The 21,163-nt window shown below is 42.1% G+C and overlaps 1 protein-coding gene across 9 annotated transcripts in view; it reads left to right on the forward strand.

Annotated features, from left to right (window-relative positions):
- Positions 1-21,163, forward strand: part of LOC120958060 (leupaxin) — a 74,580-nt gene that overhangs the window by 31,314 nt on the left and 22,103 nt on the right. Inside the window, exons 1-2 of one of the 9 annotated variants that reach the window (XM_049608448.1) lie at positions 13,420-13,515; positions 16,377-16,678. The exons of 1 other annotated variant lie outside the window; for it this stretch is intronic. In XM_049608448.1, coding sequence (XP_049464405.1) covers positions 16,591-16,678 — 88 coding nt within the window. In that variant the 5' untranslated portion in view covers positions 13,420-13,515; positions 16,377-16,590. Of the gene's footprint in view, positions 1-4,431; positions 4,632-7,579; positions 8,186-13,419; positions 13,570-16,286; positions 16,679-20,666; positions 20,980-21,163 lie in introns of those variants that run through there. 7 more of the 9 variants (XM_040380612.2, XM_049608449.1, XM_049608450.1 and 4 more) reach the window with 7 other exon arrangements.

Here is a 21,163-nt window from a genome sequence, read left to right on the forward strand (position 1 = left end):
TTTTCCCACTATCCCATCGGTTGGTTTTCGTTCCACACAAACACACACACACACGCACCCAAGCACACACGCTGTCCATGGCGCCCAGAATTTGTCCCCGAGAAACGCCAACAGGCGCGACGAACAGGCTGGGACGGCTGTGTGGCCCCAGATGTGTGTTTTTTGCTCCCTCTGCTACCGCAAACCATCTCGCTAGTAGGGCGGCCATTGGCCCACGTCAACCGGCCTCTAGCAACTTGATCAACCTAATGCTCCCCATACGCGCGCGTACAATCCAGCTCTGAGATTGCTGCCGCTGCTGTGGGAAGGAAGTTTGTGTGTGCGTTTTTTTTGCCGACGCCGACGATCTTCATGCTACTGCCGCCGACGAACCACGGGACCGAAATCTCGTGAAAAACGGTTTTCATTCCATTCGCAGTGCTGTGCGATCGCGGAACGTGTATCTCTCGCTCTTGGCAAGTCTCCCGGTTTCGCGAGACAACAAGTGTGGTTGACGAGGGCGCACCCATCCGTTCGTTCGTGTAAGGAAAATCCCCTCGAAAATCCGTGCGTTTGTGTGATTATTTGGGCATCGTTTTCGGCACAGTGTTGTCACTCGTGTTTTTTACGGCGTTCCCTAGACAAGATCCAAAAGTGGAAAAGGAATAGTTAACAAAAAAAGTGGGACACCGCCTGAGCGAACAGCAACATAAGTCGTTAAATCGATCAGCGCCAAGAGCAGATTACTGTCACCGACAGTGCGTCCGCGTGTGTGTGTGTGTGAATATGTTCTTGCTGACAAACTCCCCCTGTCTGATGTGTCGTTTTCCTGGTGACGAAATTGTGATCGCAGCGTTCACATTAGCGTGCGGGGAGACATGTTTACAAACATCATTGCAGGCTACCATTTTCTTAACCGGAACCGTTGCGTCTCGGCGACGGATCCACCCGATTGACGATCGTGCCGTGGGAGTGTCACGATTGGGTCACAGCGAGCACTGAAGCGCCATGTGCCAGCCTGTCCTAAGGGCCATTAATTCGGAGAGACGCTTGGTGCCGCGATCGTGTCAATTCGGTCAATTCCGAACCAAGTGCCATAACAAGTGTTAAGTGTCTGGGACTCCCACGCGGCCAATTGTTTTGTGACGAGGTGTTTTGTGTCGCGAGATTGCACCGCAGGATGGGAAAAGGGGCAGGAAAAAACGGAAGGGAACAGTAGTAAAGTTTCGAAAAGCATTATATCCTTTGGTGGTGACGTGATCAGAAGCGTTGGAATTTTGCTCACAGTTATTCCAGGATTGTAGAATTGTTTGTGCTAGATCATGTGTTGTGCATTTAACGATCACTGCGACTAATCATCTGTGTTGGTTAATGCAATATTAAGTTATAGAAGACCTCGGTTCGTATTGAATACGGTTTTCGTATTGCTAGAATTCTAAACAATTGTCAACAAACAAAGTTACAGTTAATGTGTTAATGTGTTAACGCATCTATTTATTTATTTGTGACAGTGTATTTCTATTTATCCAGGAAGTATTATTTATACATGATTGAGTTTATTGTTTCATTAGTTACGAAAGCTCGTTTTTTTGTGCCTTCACCTGCCAATAATTCGTCATTACTTCAATTTGCCGGCGCAATTTCCTTAGCAATATAGTATTTATATTTGTTGGAGACTATGGATGATGCTTTAGTAATATCACATTTTTGGCCAGGAACCTCAATTTTAAATAAATTTTGATTTTTACTGTCCCGGACCATGTTGGAATTTCCTAGTAGTTGTGTCATTTTTTTTTCAACACTGTGCAGTCATTATCCGATATACCCTATCGTACTCGTATCGTATCTCGAGTTTTTGCGTGTAGCAGATTCCTATGGAAAAATTGTTTACACTACTGGTTCGAGGGTCGAAAATTATCGCCACATAGTTTTGCATTAAAGTTTTTTGTTGTAAAACAGGTATCTTTTGCACAAATTGAGTGCAAAATGCTTTTAGAACATTAGCTAAATTCAAAAAGAGCATAAAATATTTCAAAGAATTAAAATATTTGCAAAAAAACACATGGAGCTGTCAAATTTAGAAGAAATTGCGTAGTGCGAATTCGCATATTTCGAGTATCGCGTACTGCGGATAAATGCTGTAATTCTAACGTTAAAAACAATTCAACATAAGCATGTACATGTAGAAACTGTTGAAAAATTGTATCGTGTGCTCCAATACTTTCAAAAAACTATGAAAAAGTTCCATATAGCATCACTGGTGACCCTATTAAACATAACACTAGGAGAGAATTTAATCTGATTTGTTCATTATTATTCTTATTTGAGTTCATTCGATTTGTTCATTCGATCTGGATGATCATTTCTTATTTGAGTTTCAGTCATTTCATTTGACTTTTCAGTCGATGTTTTAAGTACATCAGTTTGTATTTTTATGGTTTTTATGTATTTTTTACATTTAATTATTAACATTGCATTGCGAGTTACGCGAATAATGCGTTCCAGGGACATTCGCGGAACTCGGATTTTCGCGAAATTCGAATATCACGTTTTTCTGCCAAAATATGCATGAAAAAAGTCATTTCTGATGAAGTGCAATAATTTCAAGTTCATTCTTAATCATTTAATACCTTTCGTGTAGAAAACTCAGTTAAGTCTGTGTATTTAGCGATTTCAAACTTTTAGCAAAATTGCAATTTATTTTGAATTTGGCAATTGTTGGAGGAAATTGTACCAATGTGACGTATGAACTGTCAAAACTAAAAAATCGTGTAACTCAAATTCGCGTAACTCGAGTGTCACTCGGGGAAAGACTGTACTTACAACTTTGCCATGGACTATGTAATTTTCTTTCTGTTTTGTACATTTATCAAAGTGATGTGTCACTTTTGTTTGATGTTAACCCAAATTCAAAATGCCTACACCTAAATCAGCTCTTTCCTTTTGACAAAGCGTTCTGAAAAACGGACTTTAATTTTTATTTTATATCTTTTTTCATATGACGTAAATTTTTTACGATGATTGCCAATTAGCCATGGCTACCGTAAATTTAGTTTTAATTGTTTATGTTTCTAGATTAAGCAACTTTTCTTATATAGGAATAAAGGATGTTCGAGGAGTACCCAAAAGCAATACTTTTCTATTTTGTTCTATTTATTAAATATAAAATATATATATTATAATGGTTAGCTAAAATCACTAGTTCCAACGCATTATTAAGTGGATAAGCAGCGATCACAACATGCCACCATTAATTTGAAAGACGTGTCACGAATTCGCGCTAGAATCACGCAACCGCATTGCCCGCAGTGGTTCTTCAACTTGGTTGGCGCTGTGCCGGTTGTGTGGTCTCGTGTGTGTGTTTTTTTTTTAATCATTTTATTTTTAGATTACGCAATTGTTCCTGCTACACACAAAAACACGCCGGGCAAGTTTTAATTTCGCGTATTAATGCTACATTTGTTACGCGCGCGCGTGTGTCTCCGCCGGCTGACAAATGAACGCAACAAAAGCGAAACCACCGGCTGCAACACATTCTATCCCTTCGCCGTGCCACGCATCCTCTAGTGCAGTTCAGCGTTGTTAGTTGTTAGTCACAAGGTGGTGTCGATTTTCAAAGGTTTTCCACCGGGAGATGCTACCATTGCCTGGCTGTGTGTAGTAGCCGTTCGAGGAGTGAACTGACCTGAAGTGGCCTGAAGAAAACATAAAAAAATACAGATTTTTTGTTCTTTTTTCCTTCCTTCCCTTAACGCGCTGTTTTCCACGGCCGGGGAAATAATTTATGGCAAATAAAGCGACGTCGGTAAGGCACGAGATCATCGCCACACCCGAGCGAAGGGCCTCCCAGTGCTAGAACACTAAAGAACGGCACCACTCGCCTGTGCGTTGGCTGGCTGGTCGGTGCGTAAATTAAATGCTTTGAATCATTTTTCATCTTTCCTCGTGTGTTTTTTTTCGTTTCGTGCACCTCGTACACTGTCGTTGGGAAACTTTTCGTGCGTTTTTTCGTGTTTGTGTGTGCTTTCAATAGCTTCTTGAGGTGCGTACCACCACCACCTTTTGAATGGGTTTAGTTCAACATTTTCTCCCACAGTGTGTGGCAGTGTGTGCAACGAGTTTAGCTCTGGCTGGTGGTGAATAGTAAGAAAATTGATTCGTCTACGTAAATCGGAAATCAAACAAGATTTTTCCAGAAAAGTGTGTGCCCACGTCTAATGAGACATCCCGTTTGAACGGCCTACCAGTGTGTTGTGTGTGGATGTGGTAAATGTGCGTGGGGGAAGGTTGTTTTCCCAGCTGTTCGTCAAGAAGCCGGTTCGAATCGAATTTCATTTCCAAATGTAACTTCCAACGCGCTCAAGAAACCAGTGGTAGTGAAGCAAGAGAAAAGAAAACACGCAACGACCCCGCTGAAGGATCGTATTGTTTGTCGTTGTCGCTGATCAAACACCGTTAAGCTAAGCTTACTGCGATCGTTGGGCGGTGGGTGGTGCTTGCTTGCTTGACGAGCGAATGCTGTGCGTGCGGTGGTGTGGTGAGCAGTGAAGCGAGCGGCCCCGAGATGGATCGAACGTGCTATGGAAAATTTGACCCAGGAGCTCGGCAACCGTACCGCTGTACACTAAGAGATCGCGGCATAGCGCCAGGATGTAAGTTTGTTTGTGGTTACAAAGAAATGTTATGATGCTAACAATATTAAAAGTGATTTTACTAATATTAAATATGTTCAGAGTGCATTCTCGATAATCTTAAATTTTTGGCTATATTTTTTATCATTTTGTTGAGGAAACTGCGTTTCAGAAGAAAAACATCTCAGAAATAAGGACATGCACTATAGAACTTCTATCCTTGGTTCTGTTGACGTTGAGTATTTGTTTATTGAGTTAATTACGAATCTTTTAATTAAAAGTCATTAGTCATCTCAAAGACTTAATTCAAATGTGAGGCAATAAAATAATCAATAAACAATATTCAAACAATAAAGAACTCTTCTATGGCAAAAGCCTGCTTCTTAAATCCAAAAATAGAGATGACAATGCACTGTTAAGTAATTTCGACGCCAAAGGGCGAATGTAAGCAAACTGATTATTAAAAATTCAATAACTGATATTTGCTTTACGAAAATTCTGCTTTTAACGATAGCATTTTGTTGGTTTGGATCCCGTTGTACAAGCATCGTTTCGGACGAATTAACAACATGTACGTCATGGATTCTAGGCCCATTTGGACCTTGCCCGTTTTACGTAGGACTGACTATCCTGCTGTGGGTAAATAATACAGGGGTTTCCGAGTCACTTGCCAATGACAACAACATTTTTAATTCATGCCTGCAAGATGTTTTTCAACAGCTGGCAAATGTTATATTTTCATCACAATAATGTATCGGTTCTTCCACATGATTTTCAACACGTCTCAAGCTGAATTGAGTGTGACAGTTCTTTGTGATTTGTTAAAAAAAAACATGTGTAAGAACTGGAATTTTATTGTGATGTCAAAACAATATGAGATAGCTGTTGAAAAACATATTGCAGGCGGTGAATAATTATGTGCACATTCTAATGTGACATGAAAACCCCTGTATGTCATAGATCGCCAAGCACTTCATTGGTACAGGTAGACCTTATCCTACAACGATTATTACGCTCAAGGAAAAAAGAAGAAGAAGAATAAGAATAGTTTGTTCGTCTCTCGATCTTGTTAACATTTGTAACATTTTTTTATAAGCAAAAGTTTCCTACATGCGACTGAATGGAATTAATTAATTATCGTTTGATTGCATTTGCTTATAATATGTTTTGCTCTGCATCACATCATTGCAAAAGCTCTATTTTGAAGCTGAAATAATGCCCCAAAAGTGTGTCCCCTAGTTTAATCCATGTTGTATTAAATTAATTGGAAAAAGCTATTTAAGTTGTGGCATAAAAACAATTTAAAAATTTGAATTGTAGTAATTTTTAAGTTTACTTCATCTCTTTAAATATTTAAATTTATTAACTCATTATCATAAAATAAATGTGTATTTAGGTGCTTTTAACACACATTTACAATTGATGTTTTTCTTCTTCTAATGATGTTACCACTACACCTGACACGATTTCAATTAAACCCTGCACCATCCCTGCAATTGCTAAAAAGCTCGTGCTTTAAAAATCCCAAAGCTTCCAAAGTTCACCAACAGATAGGGGTGCGCCGCGTGTAAATCGCTGCTCTGGATATGGATGTAACCGTCTACACACGTGGTGCGGGCGGTGTTTGCTCACAGCTGTTTAACTTCCACCCATACTAACCATGAAACACTGGGGTGTACTCCTTTCCTTGGTTAGTGTCGCGGTTTTTTGTTGTTGTTGTATGTTGATTCTTTGCGTGGGGAGGAGACCTACACTTGGACGCCTTCAAAACACACGCACACACGGTGTCCATGTGCGACACCTTGCTGAGGTCATACGTTCGAAATGGCATTCCTTCGACGCCTTTCTGTGCGTGTGTGTATGGGTGTTAAGGTGCTCTTTCTTCGCCCGTTGGCGATGGTGGTCGATATCGACGGGTGGGTACACGGGGGTTACTTCCTGTCGCCATGTCGCCACCGCGCTGTGTCCACGTCGATGATGTCATTATCGTACAAACATGATTTGGCTGCAGCAAACAAACCCGAGACGTCGTTTTGCAAATGGGGTAAATGTGGTTTTCTTGTGCACTCTTCTTGCTCTAACCGATCTTTCTTTTCTTACCGATCGTTCGAAAGATGAATGAATCGAAAGAGCTCTCTTTTAAATTGCGGTGCTGGTATTTGAAACAGGGGTTAAAGTCTTTGTGTGATGGTGACTGATCGATCATTCCACTGTCGGTTTGTTTACGTTGAATGAAGGTTTGTATTAATAACTCAAATAATTATCAAGTATCTAATTATCTTCGCTTTATTATTATTTTATATTTTAACGCATTTTTATGCTAAATTCATTTCTTGAAATAAAACAACACGAAGAAATCGATTTTAAATTATAGTTGTCAAATTAATTTTTATTTTGAGGAAGTTATGGTAGAAATACCAATCTTTTGAAGTATTAAGAACTCTACAGCGCGATGGTCTCAGTAAATTTGAATGCCCAACATGTGCAAGGGCTGAACCAAAACATACCACAGGAGTTCTTTTTCTCTCTCTCAGTGAATGTGAGAAGAATGTTGTACACATTCCAGTCACTCAAACCGACGGACTAATCGACCTGCTTCACTCACGCTCACGTTCCCTAATAATCGTTCCAGTTCGCTGCTCTGGAGGTTTTGACAGGCTTTTTCTTCATCTGCTTTCCCTTTCGTGAACCCGCGAGAATCTCGCGAGGTGTTCATTCGACGGTGCAATGCAAACACACCGTCAGAAAAAAAAGCAAATCCCCAGCATGAGTAACTGGCCACCCCAAGACGACTCCTCCGCTGAGCGCTAACGCGGCTCTCAATCGCTGGGGCGTTCACGCGATCGCAACATGCCACCCCTGCCTGTTTGTTGGTTGTGTTGGTGCGCAAGGGATTTGCATTTGGCAGCGCTACAACCCCCGACGCGCGTAAAGAGCTTTAATCGCTGACCGTCTTGGTTTGATTTAGTATTCATTGAATCATCGTCATTCGCGCGTCATTTTGGTGTTCGGTGCCGCTCGGTTGGATTGGAAGAGGAACAGGAGCTTGAAGCTTTTTCTGTGCTATTGCAATTGTGCTATCAAAACGCTAAAACATTACGCTGAAGCTATTGCAATTGTTGTGCCTCAAACGCTTTTGTAGTTAATGCGAGCGGTGTGAGTGGTGTGAGAGAGCGAGTGCTAGACATCGATCGTGTGCTGTACAGGTCGACGCTTCTTCGACCTCGACGGCCGTCGGCTGCGTCTCCGGGCGGTGTGTGCTTACCTTCGGCAGACCAAATGTTAAGAAATGCAGCATTATCACTGAAATGCATGCCCGCTAAGGCTTATCAGAAGGCAGCAAACGATTGTTAGTGGTGTAAAGTGTTGGTTTTCCTGCACTTGCCAGTAAAAACATCCCAAAGAAAGCTGCAAAACCTCACAAAAAAGGTTTCTTCAGTATCGCGTGTTTGGTTGTGTTATTCCATTGTGGTGTGTGAATATTTCAATTTTGTGTTACAGTTAGCGCAATTATTTTGTGTGTGTTTCTGTCTAAAGTATACCAGCGTACCAAGCCAGCAGAGGAAACATGACGGGTAAGTTGTCGCCGCTCTGCCCGCGATCTCTCGATCATCTGTTTGGAACAGGTTTGGAACCTGTGACGTCATTAGTTTCTATGCGCACCGGAGCAGCATCATGCGTGAAAGAGAAACGCGCGCTTGCTTATGGTGCGTCTGTTCGGAGGATGTTGTTGCTCCAGTGAACTTGAGATGATGATATTTATCCCTTATTCCATTTCCTTCTTCCCTCTTAATTGCTCACATATTGGGAAAGAATTTTGCTGAGGAAAAAAAACCATCCAATAATTGGTCTCGACAGGAAGGAACTCCGACAACCTCAGGGGCGGGCTGGTGGTGGAATGTAGGGAAGAAGTATTGATTTCGGAATGTGTTCGATCAACTCGTTGTTTGTGGTGTTTTTCCACCGCGATCACCGTACATCAAGCAGTCAGGCAAGAGCGGGGCAAGAAAAATCCGCTCCGAAATGTGATTGCGCGAGGTGGCAGGCAAGTCAGCGGCTATTTTTAGCATTCCAAACACACGCCACAAAGCCACGCATCTTCTTCCTACACGGTGTTGTGATCCTACGCCCGGCAAGTCAAGGCAAAGTGGGAATATGTTTTTTTCCTGTTCAACCCTTGCATGCTTTAAACTCGAATTTCTTGTTCGAAAAGATAATGAGAGGGTTACCTTAGGCGCAGGGTGTACTGTACTGTACATTCGAATCTTTTATTAATTGTTTTCTTCACACTCCTTTCCAATATAGTGGAGATTAGGCAGTGTGTTTATCTAACACCGCAGACCAGTGTGTTAAATTCAAACCGGAAGTTGAAACGATATTGCTTCCAAGGGTCCCATCGATCGCTCGCCTACTGACTACTGGCTGCCTTCTTAAAATCATATGCAAATGATGGAACGTGCCGTTTCGTACGTAAATCTGGCCGTGGGAGTGAGTGTGTTACATATGGACCAGTCATTTTATCATTATGTGCCTCTTATCCACGCCTCCCTTCTACACACACATGATGTGAATGTATTCTCGAATGGATGGAGATAGAAAAAAAAACGAAGTGTAAAAGGTTTTGCATTACTTCTTTCTGCGATCAGACTTGATCGATGGTGTGTGATATGATTTATGTCGAAATCTTTAATCTTATATATTCTTCCAGAGTGTTTGTTTCTTTCTTTTCGTATGTGCCTATAATGTTGTGAATGAAACTCTTCAAAGTTTATGGTACGTTTGATCTTGATTGCGTACTCAACCTTGGAAAGGTTTTTCTTATCTGAAGCTTGTTTTTTTTACGCTGCAATAGTTATTTTTATCTTTTATTGCAGGGAAATGGAGGAAGGTTCTTTGAGTATCGACTCAATATTGAAATTGATCGATTATTTACTGTTTTGACCAGTATTATCTGAGAACCCTTGAATTCAAGAATGTATAATTTTAATTCCTATAATTGTAACTCAAATTGAAACTGAAATTGAATTTTGTTTCCCAATATAAGATTCTAATTTTAAAATATTAATTCACGAATCATTATTCCTTGTTAAGTGATGTGTTGTCGTGAGTTTTTAATATTGGTTTGACTTTTCAAACTTAGCGTTGTACGAAAAGCTCTTAAATTAGTTTTCAGTAGCGAATATAATTCGTTTACCCATTGAAAAGCGAGGCGATCCCGTGGTAGAGTCGTCAACTCGCACGACGTAGCAATATGCCGGTCGTGGGTTGAAATCTCATGTGGAGTCTCGAAAGCCTGTATAAGCAGGCTGGTATGACTGCGTAGGTCGTTAGAGTAAGAATAAGAAGAATTCATTGAAGATTTATGATAACACTAGTAAGATCTGTCGTGTAAAAAAATGTGGGTAAGATAGCCAGGTCTATTAGACTGATGGCAGTTCTAAACCGACTGCGGTTGGTGCTCCTAATAATAGGTCACATGTAACCCACTACGTTGGTTTAGTATGATTTTTGTAATTAGGTACAAAGCACTCCAGTGCTCGATATTGATTGCCCAAAAAACGCTCTTTGCATACCTTAATTCAAATGTTGTTATCTGTTTTGATTGGTAGCAATTGGTAGGCCTTTTTGGACCGTTCCTCCTGAATAAAAAATTACTGTACTGATCCAATGGTTATACCTCACATGACTTTGGATGTAATTAAATCATTTTACATGTAATTTTAACCTTTTAATCATAAAATCCTGTGTTCCATTTTTTCTTGTTTATTTTTTAACGAGATACTTCGATAATCGTTTAAAGCAGTGGTTTAAAAAAAAACTTTGAATTAAGTCTATACAACTAAGTCTATTAATTTTCAAAGCCAAGTGGTCCGCGTTCCTAAAAGGGATCCAGAGCACTGGTTTAAAGGAACCCTACACGCTCATCTTGTTGAGCCTCCCTATTACTATATCAAGCAGCAGAAAAAAACCCTTTTAGTACACGACCCTATTGTTCTTGAAATTCCTTGCCACAAGCGAGTGTGCGGTGTGGAAAAGTCGTGAACCGCACCAAGACACGACACTTTCTACTGCACAGAAGGGCACGCTCTCTGGCCCTGCTGAAGGCTTCGGAGAGATTTTTTTCTTTGGTTTGTCCTCTCAAGATGATATTTACCTTTGCATTTCCTTTCCTTCGCTTTGTGTAGCCTTTGCTTTGCGCGGTGGGTGATCGTGTTTCCGTCGGTTTTTTTGTTTTGCATGCATTTCATTTCGCTGTGATGTGCCGACTGCTTTCGTTCGTCGTCTTTGGAGCCACTAATGTGTACTAAAGAGAGCAAAAAAAAAAATCGTCTATCTCGTGATGGCGCTTGCATGTCAGCCGTGAGGGATACCGTTGAGGGGTGGAGGAGGGGTTCACCAGGAAAGTAGAGTAAACATCTCTGATCACAAATTCGTCGTGAAACCAATTCGTTCGTAGTTTTGCTTTTGGACGCGGCGCTTGGAAATGATCAACAAATGGGTGACACCAAAAGCGATTAATCATCTGTTAACTAATTTACAGTTTAGAAGCTGTATTGAGGAATGTAAACTTCTTGAGCACTAGGGCTATAAAATTAGCACACAATGTGTTAGAAATTGTTCCTGCGTTACACTATTATCTGGTGTATTTGCTAAATAGCTCATATAAACACTGTTTATTCGTCTGTTTAACGTTTCAGTGAGCGTGGCATGTTTTAAGTTGACAGCATACGGATGTTGGTTCATATTTACTGATTAAACTGTTCTTGGAAGTAATGCACAGTAACAATTTGCAAAGAGTTGGGAGATTTTTTGATTTAATTTTAAACTTTAAACTATTAATGTTTTAGGTAAGCGGCAATATATTTTAAGGTTTTTGTTAGATATATGATTTGTGACAGTGAGGGTACTTAATATGCAACCATTTCCATTTCCTATTTGCTCATTTTATATTTAAATCTTGATAGTCATGTCATGCCCCGAATAGACCGTGCTCCCATACGTAGGACTGACTATCCTGCTATGGTAACAATAAGTCACTGAAAGCCAAGCTCACTTCACTAGTGGGTACAGGCAGGCCTTGACCGACAACAGTTGTTGTGCTAATGAAGAAGAAGAAGTCATGTCATGCTCAAAAGATCAGTAATTTACGACCACTTTCTCTCGACCACTAAACTTATCTTTATCAGAATCCGATATATCAGAGCACAGCTATAAAAGTTATAATTTGTAGGTTCACAGATCTAAGATCCTTTGCAAGTGTTTGATATTTTGGAAACTTTAAACATGCGAATCTTCGAAAAATAGATCAAAGTTTAGCTAAACTCCCGTGTACAAAAATGATCCAGATCACCAAATGCTAAGTTTTTGACTAGTTTATTGTTGCTAGTTAGCTACCAAAACCATTAAAGCTACTGAGTGCTAAAATACGATAAACATCTTTCGAATGTTAGACATGATCTAATCTAATAGCCCGTTACGTCCAAAAAGCAGAAGGTTCATTTGCATTCTGCGTTGTCGACAGCTGCCATAATTCACCCCACTAATCCAACAGAAAACAATAATGATTTTACCATCAGTCAACGAGTATCTATGACATCATGAAAGCTACTGGTAACATTCCAGCATCCGCCAAAAAACAGTGGTGAGCAAACTTTGCAGCTGAATGTGCCCCAAAAACATACCCGCGTAGTCCCACGTGAAGAGATCATACCAGCATCAAAATGTGTGAAGAACTTAAAACATTGCCAACCACTGACCGAAAAAGGGGGATCCCAGCTGTGTGTATCAGACAGTAATCTAACTGGTTTTGCACTGTTATAGGCAAGCTGGTCTGCCGAAGCACTGGTCTGGCAGAGCAACACCATAACGTACCGCCCGTGGAATTCGGCATCCATAAATAATAAGCTAAGATTACCATTTAGCAACTAACGTCTATGTTCGGTGCCTGTCTACTGCTGCTACCTGAACCGGACAACGATCTTTGGCCATCTTTCGTTATCACCGTCCATATACGGAACATCCGGCAAGGTTCATGTGAGCGAGGTTCACCTTCGTGGAGCATTGGCTTGTAGGTTGGGTTGAACCACTTGCTTGAATCGAGCTGCGATCTTGCCTTTATGAAAATCCAACCCTAAACAGTACGCAAAATTTAATCATCCGTCGTTTGTATGCTTTGAATCTGAGCGAGGTTGAGAGAAATTGGCGAATCGTGAGTCGGAAAACGCCGACGAGCGAAGATTCCTCCCCTCGCGGTGAAAGGCCGTTCAAATTAGCCGGCTTGTTGTTGTGGCGATCGGATGCTGCGTGGGGGGAGTCGGCCAGCCGAGTGCCGTGTGATTGACTGGTGTGTTGCGCCACACACCTGAAAAGCAGCGGCAAAACCGTCCCGTCTAAATCCGTCCCAGCCAGTGTGTGAGTCTGTGTATTGCTCATCTCGCGGGGACTATCAAACGTCGCGTTAGACTAACACACTATCATGCGGTGTTGCATCCAACGTGCCAGCTTTGATTGCTTTCTAGCGCCGCGTGTGTGACACACTTGATGATTTTTGATGTATTAAATCCCGATGTGTGTCCACTACAACGCCTTGTGCTGATGACGTATAGTGCACCGTGCTGCTCGGCAGTGTGAGTGTCACGTCACTGCTTGCCAGTAGTGTAGCAGGCCAGCACACAGTGCGTGTCTAATCTTGCGTGATGCTGCAAAATCCCGCTCCCGCTCAGTGCGAGCGGCTGTGTGTGTGTGTGTGTTTGTGTGCGAAAGGCAAGCAGCAAGCAGAAGAGACGCGCCGAACCCGAACCCGATGCTAATGGTAGTATCAGTGCAAACAGTTTGGCGATCGGTCGCGCAGCAGTGAAGGCTCTCTCGTGCGCTGCCGTGTTTAATCCCACGACCAAGGCGCCAGGTTGTGTTCTTGTGTGCGCGATTCGTTAATGATCAGTATTTGCACCTTGGCCCTGTGTGTGACGTAGAGTGCAATTGAATGTTTTTTTTTGCATTATAAAATACGCATTTTTTGAGAAGTGGACCCAAACCAGTGTCCGGTCCAGTGTGCCGCGGGGCAATGTGCGCACAAGCAAAAGAGAGTTTAAGATAAAGCGGTGCTATCAAATCCCACCAACGATAATGTAACAGGTTTTCTGCTAAGGCGACAGTTGCGACAGTGGTGGTAAACAAACACAAGCAGCAGCAGAGCAAAAAGGCTCTGAAATGAGCCAGCAAATGTGAACAAACTTCAACAATTGCAGTTGAAAATCATAGCTACAACAGAATAATGTACACTGCGACATGTTAAGGCGTTGCAGTAGTAGTAGCAGTAGTAGTTTATTAGTAGTGCAAACAACATGTAAAGGTTTCAATCGGTTCTAACGTTCACAGTGTGTACACACGCCATACGCCACGTCCCGTAGGTGTGTGTTCTCGAACGTTTTATTCGAGTGAGCGTTACGTTACGTTATTTTTTACGTTGTTTTGTGTGTTTGTTTCGCTTTCGGTGCTCAAAACAACAGGGAATTTTTGCGGCATGTCCGAGCACACTCAGCTACTCGTTCCCTCGGCTGCAGTGGTGTTTGTTGGCAATATTTTTAGTTCGAAATAACGATAATAAGATCAGGGCCGTGTGTGCGAGAGTGAATAACGAGGAAAAATAGAACCTGCCTGCTCTGAGACGTGGCTGTTGTAGGTGGTGATGTTGAGGTCATAAAAAATATACATTTTTCGTCTATTGAAAAGTAGCTTATTCCGATGTTCGATGATGCGTGGTGTGATGTGTCGTCCCCGTCTACGGAGCAGCGCGGTCGATCGAGCAGAACAAACTGTCTGGTGATGCGGTGTGGCTTCTTATCTTGCTCGGCAAACCCCTCTTTTGTCAGTGGCTTATATGGTGCGCGCGCGTGTGTGTGTGTTTGTCCCTGCGCAAACATACAATTCTCTCGCTCACCTGTGAGGAGCGTCTCCCGCCCCTTTCTGTCACGGTTTCTATGTCGTGTTCGTGCGCAAATGTGTGCGTATCGAACCGATTTTAGTATCCTAGACGGATTTGTTTATGTTTACGCTCGCGTGAACTCCGCGCGCGCTTATTCACCCTCGGCCGGGGGGGAAATCATACGGATGCGCGATTTTTCGCACGAAGCACACCGAACAGACACAAATCCCATTGGAATCTCGTTATGGGTGTGCGCGTCGGGCCGTCGTCGTGCCTAGTCACGGCCGGGGCGCATATGTGCCGCTGTTTCACCTAAACACATTCAGCCCAGTGGCAGAGATCTTGCTTTTGACCTTGGTCTCGTTCGTGCTTTGGTGTGTGAGGGGGGAAAAACGGTGGAAAACCGATCATACACCACCCTCGGTCTACATGGGAGAATAATTGGTTCGACCGTAAGATGTTTCCGATCATCTGTGAGTGTGCGTGTGTTTTGTTTGTGCACATGCAGGCCGTTTGTGGTGGAAGGGAAAAGGAAAATGTAGAACCGGACTGCGCACGACCCATTGCCGATTAGTCACATAATGTTGGAGGCTATTTTAAGCCAGCGCGGTCTCAGATTGGAGTGTGTAAAGAAGAAAGCATCTTTAGAACTCGTTTGGAAGGGGAAACAAACACATGAGAAATTGAATAGCGCTATTTTGTTGGAAGAATATTTCCTTGTAATGATTGTTTCTGAAAACGATTTTTACTTTTGTTAGATAGTCTACGATATTTTCTTGTTTTGGCAAAAAGTTCTATTTTTTCTTCAAAATTTAAAGCCATTTTTTCATCTATTGATGTATAATTTCCCTTTCCCATTGTTAAAATTGGCTCAGTACTTGTGCCAAATGCGTTAGATTTTCGGATCCATTTCGCTAGCAGGCCATATTCCTTCCATTGTGCGAGTTTGCCTGCGTAGTTTTGATGTCTAAAAATAATTTCTTGCAAAGGTGCGTCAGGTAAAAAAATAGAAGTACTGTCTGGCACGCGTACACATTACGATTTAGGATTGAATGGTTTCGCAGATCTTTATTTTGTAACATGCTTTTCAATGATTGTTCACAATTTGATTTGAACTTGATCTGCCTCTAATTTGTGTCGTAAATTTCAATCGGTGCATTTTTGCTCATTTGTATCTTGTTATTTCTTGTGTAATTTTAATGGCAGAATGTCATTTTTTAGGAAATAATTCATTATTTGTTATTAAAGATTTAAAGTGAGATAAAGTATAATCGTAAAAATTGATGATTAAGAAATTATTAAAGAATTATGAGTTTTTTTTGCAATTCTTTGGATAATTTTAAATATTAAATTACTGTTTTTTGCCTTCATGTTCTTGGTCATGTGTTGTTTTAATTAATCATTTTCGTGAAGTCGCCATTTTTTTTTTATTTTGTTTAAAGACTTAACGACCATCAATTGCACCAATACTGTCGTTTGGCACCGTTCGATGTTCCAAACCAACAAGAGCATTAACTGTTAATGGCTGTTTGATGTTATGTTTGTCTTTTTGTGCATCCGAGATGTGTCCCCCCCGGTGTCAGTGCGCACTAATTGTTATGGCAGTGACCGCATAAGAGCTAAGGGTGTCATAAAATGTACGATCAGTAATAAAAATTCCACCAGAGCTGTGTGCGCTCCATAGATGGAGAGGTGGAGGGCGTGGTGGCAGCAAACTGACTTTCATTAATTAATCCTTACGATGTTTGCAGAACTGTCTGTGACCCGCTCTCGAGACGACGAATAAGCTACTTTTTGATGAATGAAAACAATAAGACCGTCAATTAATTGTGTTTAAGCAGAGCTTGTAAAACTCCGGCAAGGAATGAGTGTAATTCCGATAAGTTAGTTCCGTTGTATCAGTATTACCAAGCATACGAAGAAGCAGTGAACCACGGTTAAACGGGAAGTTTATAAAACAAACAAAAGAAAGCATATACATTAAGTGCATTCACAAGGAACGCAACTGTTTGTAGTAACACACACGCCCACCACGTTGGTTGTGCAATTGCGAGGATGGCGTCAAAGATGTCCCGCACCACCCCAACGAAAGGAATCGTCGGAGGAGGAGGAGGGCGGGCGGAAGGTTTCGAAGATTATTTGGGTGAGTGTGACACGATCGTGTCTTTTGGGTCTGCCGTGCGGGAATCAGATTGCCCAATTCTTCATTGCGTTTTCTCTTGGTTCCTCGCAAGCAAAACCAAAATGCAACGCAACCGGTACCGCGCCGGACTGTTGAGCAATCGTTAGGTAAAGTGTGTAGCGGGAAATCATTTTGAAAAGCGTTATTTATAGGAGCAGAGTTTATCCTGGCATTAATTCGGAGGAGTGGAAGTGGGACGAATGCATCTTGGAAGTGACAAAATAGCGCTCACCTGCGCGCCCCGAATCTAAGCATCAAACCAAATGCGTAAAACTCCAAATGCGACGCATCAACAGTTGGCGGTTGCTCCACTTTTCCAACGTGCAGCGTGTCATCCGGCACGTGCAGCAGCAGCAACAGCAGCAACACTACTTCCCTCCCCCTTCATGGTGCACTCCAGCGAGGCAAGGGCAAACGGAATCAATATTTTTGCATCTTGGGTCGGGTCTCGTTACGCCTCTCCCCGTGTGCGCATTAAATTGACCTGATGGAGCACACACACAGAGACGAGACACACACTCCGGCATCCTTACTGGGGTGGGTGGGATCGGTTTTAAATTGCACTTCTCCACTTTTGCGTTCGCTGTCGATCGGTTTTTGATATTTATAGCCGCAACACGCGGGGCAGCGGCGCAGTTGAACTCATTTTCTAATGTGCATCCAATTGAGAGATGGCGACCGAAAGCGTGTAAAATGCAATCCGTAGACGACGTTTGTATGATGCAAAACGCTGTTGGGTATGCTCTAAGCAGGATGTTTGAATTTCATTGCATTTCCTTGTGATTGGGGAGCAAACTTGCTTTACAATCAAATTGCATTCACTTTGATTTCAAACGAGTTTTGCAAAATTGGTACATATGTCCTATTCAAATGGCTTTATTGCAGTATAAATACATGTTTAAGCTGTTCTTTGTTACATTCTTTTGTTCTTAAAAAAGGATTGAGTCATCCTAAGCAAAGTACTCTATCAATTTTACATAGAAATGACTGCTTCCCTGCTATGATAAGATGTTTGTTGCTAATGTTTTCTTCAATGAGTGAAATTAGAGAAATTAGAATTACTGTTAGGTCTGGGTTTTCCAAATTATTTGCAACGCTGTTGTTAGATACATTTGAATACCAAAGTGGTAAAATGAATATTTTCAAAATAAATATCTCAGTCTTTAATTACTATATTGAACAAATTAACGTTTGCGTTTGGTTGATTTTTCATGAGTTGCCCTTAAAATGTTTTACAATCTTTATCAATCAGTAACATTTGAGTTCCTGGACAAAATTTGACACCTCTCAAATTGTGACAGTCAAATAGTCAAATTTGACACCTCTGAAACCTCTCGAAATCAAATACTGATGGCCAAAAAAGTGAATCAATTTCGTTCAGGAGCGTGCGCGATCAAAATACTGCATCCCGTAGCGTCTGAAACGGACTCCGTGGATGAGTTTGTGGACGTCTTAAACAGGCTTCGCCTTCTACAACATCTTGGCAAAACAGAGATTTATTACACAACAATCAGAGCACCGAAAGAATCAGAGGCCCTGTACCGAATGGCCGACGACCCTGAGCATCTTGAGGTTCCAAAGGAAGTCTAAATATGAAAACCGAGCAACAAGTGGCTACATCGCTGCGTTAGCTTGGCCGGCCAGTGGCGGATCTAACGGTAGGCGGACTAGGCGGTCGCCTCGGGCCCCGCCGATTAAGGGGCCCCGTAGATCGCCATTCTATAGTAAGCCGTATAGACAGAGTACTAGTAACAAGGGCCCGGAAGGATGGACGTTGGGGCCCCGAGGCTGGCGAATCAATTTTAGAGCCTGTGACTGATGATCGTAGGGCCCCCGACGGCGTTCAAACTCCCAACAGCCAGTTTAGTACCGCTAGCACCCCCCCTCCCCTCCCCCCGGAACATCATTTACCATTTACAGGGGGCCTCAACTCGTCTTACCGCCTAGGGCCCCCGATACCTTTAATCCGCCACTGTGGCCGGCAAATCGATGCCATCAGCCAAACAATTAAATAGTACTTGGTAAATATAAACAAACATATCAGGAATCAGAAATTGGGTCCACAGGCTTCGGAGCGACTAGCAACGATGCGGAAACTAGACCATTTTAAGCGAATTTCGGCTAAAATTTGATACGAAACCCTAGTACGCATACCAGTTCAACATCCCCCAGCTGCGTTCCTTCAAAATCTTCTAGAGTCTAGAGAATCTTGACCAACATGATCTTAAAGTTCTACTCCAATAATTTTGCCTCGAAAATTGAAGAGAGGAACTATTAAAAATCGAGGTAGATCTTCAAAACATGCCTGCACGCATGTCTTCGTCCGCGCTGGCGGAACTTCCGGATAACTGACGGAAGGCAGCTGTCAAGGTCGTAGATTTATTTTGGCAAGAAATCTTTAATAATAACATTTCATGGAAAGAAATTATCTCTCTTAGTATTTTTTCTATAGCCAACTGAAAAATGCCTATTTTTTGATGCAAACGTTATTCTTCTTGCATGCTTCTCCAAAGCTACCCGAGTCCTCCAAGCTCCATCATTCCAAGACTACGGATACTTTAAAGCTAAAACAACTGTCATCTTTAATGATACATAAGCCTTTGAATAGTGCTTAGTAGTGCAGTGTAGCAAGCAAGTAGCAAGTAGCAAGGAATGTGCCTATCCGAATACATGATACTTAATAAGTCGCGAAAGTCTGTAAAGACCAGCATAACTGCGTAGGTCGTAACACCAAAAAGAAAAAGAAGAAGAAGTTATTATTAAACCCTTTTTCACAAATTATTAATAAGTCATCCGTCAGCTTGAAAAATAATTCGAAGTTATGAGATAATTGAAAATTGACAAATATTGTCGAAAAACTGCCTCTTTGGTTCATCAGATAGCTATCTCCTCCTCCTCCTTTATGTCTTATACCGTAGAAGTAAGAACTATAAATTATACTATCCTAGGGATCTAAGGGATCTACCTTGCTTACTTGTTCGCAAATCAATAAAGCTTCATAAACCCGTTGACTTATGGAGATTCATCATGCTCACATACATTAATATCTTGAGATCTGCGATGACTTTCAAAACAGAATTCGATTTGTCCCTCAGGTTAATTAGAATGGATTCATAAGAACTATAACTATTAAACTGAAGTCAAATTAATGGGCTTTTTCACAAGGCTCATACAGTCGTATAGTTATTCTGACAGATATCAAGTTTCTTTCCTTTTAAATTTGAAAATCCAAAAAGCTAAAACATTTTCGGTTCAACCCAAAACATATCGCCAATGGCTCAATAGAAACAAACGTGTGCGCTTATTTCTTTATCGGCCGGAACCTTATCGTCTATCCGCGCACAGTGTGTCTTTTACACCTTGCCCAAATGAACGCAATGTGTACCAAAACCTTTCATAACAAGAACGTCTCGCGCAACAACAACAGCGGTGTATTTACCAACGCCAACCGTACACAAGTAAATGTGGAACGCCGCGCCGTTTCATTAACAAAAATCTTCTTCCACGTGTAACAAAAATCTTCTTCCACGACGCTTGTCCTCCCCGCGCCAACCGCGCGTTTGGAGTGACATTCCGCAAAAGTTCGTCATCAAGTGCGCGGTTTGTTGGGTTGTGGTTGGGTTATCTTCCGTTTTGCGGTTTATCGTTTTTTTGAGGCAGCGTAGAAGAAAAAGGGGGGAGAAGGGTGAAGAAAAAAATCTAACAACTGCTCGTACAGTAGTAGTAGCCGACGTCGTCGTCGTCGTCTTTGCTATTCCGCGCACCGTACCGTATCTATGGTGATATTGTCGTGTGCAAGACAAGCGCGACATATATAGCGACACCGTTTGCACTCTGCGTGCTCCAGAACGAGCAGGAGAAAAAAAGACACACACATATACACACACACATATGAGACACCACAAAGGGGAGAGATCTTCCACCCTGTGGTGCCGTTTGAGGCTTTCGCGATGCGCCAGTTGAACAGTGGCCGTCACCGAACGAGCCGGACGAATTCTGCAAACACAAACGCATTCCGACAGCGTGTCCGTTAGCGTACTTCGCGCCATCACCACCCAACCCCCCTGAGAAAACCGGTGGCGCTTGGTTGGAACTTCCAGCCGCTGTGGATCAAGTTCTTGCTTACTCATCAACAAACAAAACGGAAAGGGGCTGTGGAATCAAACTCCCAGTTGAAGCCCCAAACGGTGCACTGATGCGCGACCCAAAGATGGAACAAATAACGTACGAAAGTGTGCAGGAAAACTGTCAAGATTTTCTCGGTACGGTTAAGTGTGTTGTATCGCAAGAGAGTGTGGGATGGGACGGATCGAAGAAGGAATGTCAGTGCGTGATTGATCGATCGAAAGCGTGTGACTTAAAGCTCTGTGTACCGTGTCTGGTTGCTCCAGTTTTACTTTTCATGCATTATTCATTTGATATATGTGTTTTTCTAACGTGTACGTG

The sequence above is a fragment of the Anopheles coluzzii genome, chromosome 3, assembly GCF_943734685.1.
Source record: "Anopheles coluzzii chromosome 3, AcolN3, whole genome shotgun sequence".
In the NCBI taxonomy this organism is placed as follows: Eukaryota; Metazoa; Arthropoda; class Insecta; order Diptera; family Culicidae; genus Anopheles; species Anopheles coluzzii.